This window comes from Octodon degus, unplaced genomic scaffold (genome assembly GCF_000260255.1).
Source record: "Octodon degus isolate 3935 unplaced genomic scaffold, OctDeg1.0 scaffold00142, whole genome shotgun sequence".
NCBI classification, from domain to species: Eukaryota; Metazoa; Chordata; class Mammalia; order Rodentia; family Octodontidae; genus Octodon; species Octodon degus.
The window spans coordinates 6,827,086-6,834,034 of record NW_004524718.1 but is presented as its reverse complement, the minus strand read 5'-3'; the positions used below and the strand labels follow the sequence as shown (position 1 = coordinate 6,834,034).

The following is a 6,949-nucleotide window of genomic DNA, read 5'->3' as shown; positions in this document are numbered from 1 at the left end:
GGGCTTGAGTTCTGAGATTGCATTTTGCTCTTCTCATTGTCATTTTGTGTAGCACTGTCTTCTGACCTTTGTTGTAGATCTTTGGTGCAGTTATAACCTTAGCACCTACTGAAGTTCAGGTGCAGATCTACAAAGTTTGGATTTATCCAGCTGTGCCTGGCTTGGGTCTGACTGCTGTTCTCAGCTCCTTCTTGCTGCTGCCCTTGGGAGTGAACCTGTTGTGCCCCTCTGGCAAGATGCTCTGCTCCTGGACTAGCTGGGTAGTTCTGTCCCATACATTCTCTGCAGGTATTGCAGCTGCAGGGTTTCACCCCAGGCCTGTATGCCAGGCCTGAGCTGAATCTGAAGGGGACAACGGTGAGTAGGGAGGAGATTCAGCTCTCCCACACACTCACCGGGCCTGGTCTAGGACTGGATCTTGGGGTTCCCGGAACACAACAGAAATTTCTGTTCGGTGGGTGGGGTGGGAGGGTACTACAAAGTTGTGGGGGGTGTCCCAAGGAGGTGAAAGAGGGTCTCACCCACTCTGTGCCTGGTCTGGAACCAGTAGGTCTCGCCAGCGCAGGGTAACGGGAAGCTGTCCCACACACTCACTGGGCCTGGGCTAGGACTGGATCTAGGGGTTCCAGAACATGGTAGAAATTCCTACTCAGAGTGTGGGGTGGGGGAGGTGCTGCGGAGTGGTGGTGGGATGTCCCAAGTGGAAGGAAGAGGGTCTCACCCACTCTGCGCCTGGGCTGGGATGGCAGGTCCCACTGCACCTGGCCTGGACTAGGACACCCAGGCCTGGGCTAAGACTCCATTTTTATTATAAACATAGTTTTACTGAATAATTTTGTAGACAGCTGTCCTTTTTGCCTCATGATTTTCTTAGGACAATCCCTAGAAATACCATATGCATTTTAAAGTTTCCAATCATTTGAATGGCTGAACTGCTTTAAAATGCTTAGGTTGGGATATACATTATATGTTACATGTTATATGTAATATATACAATTTTAATCTCTTAAAAAACAAAACTATAAGAAATAATTTGAAATATTTTCATTTTCATCATGCTTTGACTTAGTTTCTACATGTATGCTATCTTCAAAACAAGGTACAGAATGAAATATTTGTTTCCTAGCAAATGTAAATGACAACCCTGGTTACAAGGAAAAAAAGTACATGAATAGTCAAACAAAAGCCAAAGAAACACCAAGCATATAAAATATTTTTATAATTTGTAAATGAGAAATGACTCTAAAATAAATACACAGAGAGGGCATTTTTCACACAAGAACTTTTTTTTTTTCTTTGAATGAAGGTCATTACGCAGTGGATATGTTCCTAGCTTTTAACAAAAAGTGTTTACTTAGAAAGAGACAGGTGAAAATGAAAAACGGTCATGTGATCAGAATCTGACAGGTGATAATGAGCCTGTTGGGAGTGAGCAAGCTGGAGGTGCATTCTAGCAATATGGGAAAAAAAACATTTCCTACACAAACACCACCATCTGTTTTTTAGGCCCTCAGAAAAGAACATATCAATAAATCATATTTGAGACTTGTCTATCAATTTGAAATAGAACTGAAAGTGTATCATGAATCTTTACTGGATTCCACATCTCACCCATGTGTTCTCTTATGAAAGTCAGGAATAGGATACAGCTGATGTAAAGGTAGGAAGAGTTGAAATTACAGCGTTTTTATTGCTTGTCCCAAAGAATCCCTATTTCTAACCTAACATACAATGGTTGTGTTAATTCAAATTTGTTTTTTGTACCTCCTCTTTCCTGTTGAGCTTTGGAAAATGAGATTTTGTGTGTTTTTATTAATGGGGAAAGGTGAATACAGGAAGAGTCCTAAAAGATACACCTTTGATTGCCTATAAGGAGGAAAAGGATATTGCAAATCTTTATTTTGGTTTAAACATTAGTTACATGTATTCATAGTCAATGAAAATTAAATGAATAGTAGAGAAAATTCTTTGCAAGTTTCTCATTTAGCTTGATGATTTCCTTCATTTCCCTATTTCATCCAGACAAGGGTTTTTCACAGATTTTCCCTTTCAGGGATTGGTTATCTTGATTGGCTGTTAAAAGTCCATTGTAAATGTAGCTGCAACTTTGGACTTCTTAGGTTTGTTTTTATAAATATGGGGTTCACATTAATATATTTTTCTCTTGGCTAGGTTTAAGAAAGCCCAAAGTGCAGCTCAAATCAATCACTATTACTTTTCTTAAGGTTTTCCTAACTCCACCTTAACTATGCCTACCATCCTTAACTTTCCTCCAACAAAATTCATTTCACCTTTTAAAATTAGCTCTTGGTATATAGCTTTGGCTAAGAGAGTAATCAATTTATAGTAGGAAATGGACCCACAGCCAGCACACTTCAGTTTTTGATAGTTACAATTCCCAAGTAACCTCCAGGTTACTTCAATTCCTGTTACTAGCTCCTGTCACTTTTGATTCCCGGAAACAGCTGGTCACTACAACGCATGGCTGGTCTCTGTGATGTGCATTGTAAGAACCAATCCCCAAATGACAAGTACTCTGCACTTCCATTTTTCCACCCCACAAAAACCTCCTTCCCAGTGCCTTTGGGCTGAATTCTTTGGGAACAATCCCAGTCTGCCCACCGGTGTAAAGCTGATTCGTGCCTCCAACCCTCAAGCCACTGTGTTCTTGGTCATGGCTCTGCTGTTACACATTCTGTATTGTAATCTATTTGCTTGTGTGTCTACCCAGCTAAGCTTCATTCTTTCAAGTTAATTTTTCAAAGATTCACTCTAAGTTTTTTTTCTACTCAAATCTGAAAGTAAATATATATCCAGGAACTCTCTTATGAATACTAAGTGTCTTTGAAGTCAAAGACAGGAGAGTCTATAGATTCAATGATCTTGAGGGTTTTCTGTAGCAACAAGAAAAATTTTATGGATAGTGTTTCTCAAAATGCATTCATTTTTCTCAGATTTTATTACTCAGGAAAAGAAAATTGGAGAAAATAACAACAGAAGACAGTACCTGTTTTGTGCTTAGACTCATAGGCAGTCAGTTGCTGTTTATAGACAATACAAGGTCAGTGTTCTGTCAGAAGTGCTTTAGAAAAACCACGTGTGGAGCCAATGACATAGTCCAGTGGCACAGCACCTGTCTGCCAAGCTCAAGGTCCTGTGTTCGATTCTGCTGTTAGAAAACAAAAGAAAAAGGAAAACGATTATGTGACTCCAGGTATCCACCAGAAAGAGGCTATGGACAGCGTTTCAGGTGTTTTTCATGTATGCTGTTTTTTAGAGGATCAGCATGTAGACTTTACATTTAAGCACTATTTGTTTAATTTTCTGCCTATAGACTTATTGAATTTTACTCAAATTATATTGACCTATACATTACTCTCCCCCAAATATCAGTAAGATTTTTGTGGGCATATATTATCACACACTTAACTATCTGGTTATGAGTGCAAAAATATTCTTTGGCTTTTTAAATGGTATTACTGTATTTCTATTAATAGGCCCAAACTGTTCCTACTATTGTGTTTCTGTTAAAGATGCAGAGGTAGTGGTGTATAGCCATGAGGCTGGGCAAAATCAAAGTGCCTATAGAAATTATTATGTTTATATGAAAAGTAAAATAATCAAGGAGCAATACAAGGTGTGATCAAAATATACAGGGAATATTCAAATAAATTTCATCACAGTGAAAGACACATCGAAATGAATCTCCCTCAAAATATTCCCCTCATTTCAAACACACTTATCCTCTTGTTCTTTTTTGTTTTCTTTTATAAGTATATAGTTGTGATGCATTAAGCATATGTCCCAGGCAACTTGTGCATCTATGAATCTCATCTTAATTGATTTTACTTCCTTTCCCTTCGCTTGTTCTTACCACTGTCTGAAACTGTGTGTGTTTTTATGTGAATGTCTTTATGAAGTGTGCTCAAAAATGCAATGAATGCTGAAGCCAAGTGCCATCTCATGGAAAGGTAGGCTCATGGAAACATTGCAGTGAGTCTTCGTAGACCTTATTCACCAGATCTGACACTGAGCAGTTCTAGCTTTTTCGCAGAGTCCAAATGGCCTTGAAAGGTAACTTTCTAATTGATTCATGGCACAGAGGTAGTGGCAATAGTACAACTAATGACACTCTTGAAGGGGTCATTCAGAACAGCTTCAGAATGTTGCAAGAGTAATGAGACAAGTATGTCCAAAGGGAGGGGAAATGCTTTGAAAGAGATTATGGGCAATATGTCCTTTATTCTACTACTTACAAAAGTGGTTAAACAGTCACTATAGTTTTTGATCATACCATATACAGTTGACTCTCATGCTTGGGGAGATGAACACAGTGTGGGCATTTAATACTATTTAATGTTTTGTCTATATGACATTTCTTCAGTCTGATTAATTCAATAACTTCTATTAAACATTGAATATTCTTTTTATGATACAAATACAGTGGTGGTGGTTGTGGAGAGAGCTCAGCAGTCTAAGTGCCTGCCTAGCAAGCACAGGAACTCAGGTTTGATCCCCAATATCATGTGCTGTGCTGGCCCTGAAACTGACCACGGTGGCGCACTCCTACAATCCCAGTGCTGGGGTGGCTGAGGCAGGTGAATCATGACAAGTAAGAGCTGCATAGCGAGATTCTATACCAAATAAAAAAGTAAACACAGACAAATACAGTGGTGGTGAGGGACTGTGGTTATAGATATAAAACATAAAGCCTTTTTTTCTTAAAAATATTAAAGTTTCATGGGCAGAATAATATGTGAAGGATGCTGTTCCATACTACCCATCCAATTCTTACCTTGTTTCAAAATCCAAATCTGATGGTATCTCTTTGGGAAGCCTTTCCCAGCCTTTCACATGCTAGAACTAATTAACTCATCAATTTTCTGTATTCTCTGTGTGTTTTATATGCCTTAGGTTGGAATTATCTATCCTGGATGTCTCTCTTAGTAAACTATGAACTCCTTGAAGATACAGGTGGAAGGGGTCAGGGAGTTAGCTCAGTAGAATAAGTGCTTGCCTGGAAAGCGCAAGGGCCTGAGTTCAATCCCCGGTTCCACAAGAAAAAAGAAAAAAGATACAGGTGGAATATCTTTTATTTTGGTATCTGGAATACCTGGCATGTAGTAGACTTCCAAGCAGTATTTTCTGCATTGCTTTGACAGCAGAGTGGTGGAGCTCCTGAGGCTAGTAAGGGGTTATTTGCTCACAGATAACCAATGAAGGCACAGATGCTGAGCATCCATCCATGTCTGTGATGCAGAGATATTTTCAGGAGGGGATAATATTTAAATATTTAACTCAATTTTTCTTAAAATTTTTCTTTCAAGAGAGGATCTTGTTATGCACTTTAGGCTGGCCTTGAACTCAACACATAGCCTAGGCTGGTCATTGGAGATGACAAGAAATCAGCCTTTAATTCATTCAACTTGCTCAAAATGACTAGGGATGGGAAGCTCATAATGAATGGCTGGAATGATACTGGGGAGTTCACCTGGTATTCTCCAGTGTTTTTGTGGTATCCTAGACTTATGGCTACCACAACAATTATCTTCCTGAGTTATAATTTATATCTTAATAGTCTTTTTTTATAGATTCCAAGAAATATGGCAAGTTTTTCTTTTTATGTATTTAGTACAGGGTCTACAGGGTCTCACTACATAGATCAGACTCCTAGTGATCCTTCTGTCTTCAGTCTCCCAAGTGCTGGGATTACAGGCATGCACCACCAGGCCAAGTCTCAATCCCTGTCTCAGTGTGACCCAGGTGTGTGGCTGGCATGGCTTGTGGTGCCAGGGATCAAACTTCCAACCCCTGTGCTCTGCCTAAGTAGGCACTTTAGTCCGCTGAGCTACCTGGTTGACTCTGATATGGCAAGTTTAACAAAGACCATTTTATTCATGGTCCAAAATAATAAGAGGGTTTTGCATAGAGTATATGTTAAAAAATGTTGATTTTTACCCTTTTGATCCAGTTCTCATGCTTTCAAATATTACAAATATAAACATTAAGGAAAATACAAATTATTTAATGAATCTAAAACAAAATTGAAGGGCAGAAGATCAATCTGCTTTCCTAGTAGTTAGCAGCAATTGGGTTTTGGAACTGTTTGATAGTAGTGGGTGAAGACTTGAATTTTGGCTTCAGTTCCTATTTTCAATTTTGTGTCTAGCCAAGGTGAGAATCAATTCTGTGTGCTACAAAGCAGAGAGCAAAAGCATCACTTATCCATCCGTAGACACTCTGAAGACCTAGCTCAAATTCACTAAGTGTGTCAGTGCAGTGTTGGGGTGAGGGGAAACACTTTAAGACTCCATCAACATTTTCTTTCTCTCCTCTTGTATTTGTATGGGGTTTTTCTTCCTTGTGTTAAGGTCAGTGCATCAGCAAATCCTTGACTTGCAATAAGGATTCTGACTGTGAAGAAGATGGCACTGATGGGGACAGTGTGAAGACTGAGAAATAAGACTTTCCTGTGACATTGATCAATCTCCTCCCTACATAGAATAAGACGCAGTGGATAAGATGCTGAGTAGCCTGAGTATGTATAGATTCTAGTTTTTAATTTTATTTTATTGCATAATTTGGTGAGTCTAATAACAAGTCAACTAATAATCAATACTTTTTATTGACTCAAAGCTCTTTGCTACATCCTAAACCAATTTTCAAATTCATATCTGTGTATCCATAGCTACATGCAGTAAGATGTAGAATGGCCCATTGTTTTTAGATTCTCTGATTTTAGCACTGAAAGTTCTGCATTCAGAGAAACCCTTCACTCTCAGTGAAATCTGGATAGTTAATCACATTATGGAAATGGATGGGGGGGGCTGGTGGGAGAGAGAGAGACACACACACACATACACACACTCAGAGAGAGAGAGAGAGAGACAGAGAGAGAGACAGAGAGAGAGACAGAGAGAGAGAGAGAGAGAGAGAGAGAGAGAGAGAG

At 39.2% G+C, this 6,949-nt stretch overlaps 1 protein-coding gene across 1 annotated transcript in view; it reads left to right on the top strand.

The window, feature by feature from the left end:
- Nucleotides 1-6,949, top strand: part of C7 (complement C7) — a 100,690-nt gene that overhangs the window by 32,166 nt on the left and 61,575 nt on the right. Inside the window, 3 exon segments of the mRNA XM_023701885.1 lie at nt 3,177-3,261; nt 6,372-6,440; nt 6,443-6,503. Coding sequence (XP_023557653.1) covers nt 3,177-3,261; nt 6,372-6,440; nt 6,443-6,503 — 215 coding nt within the window.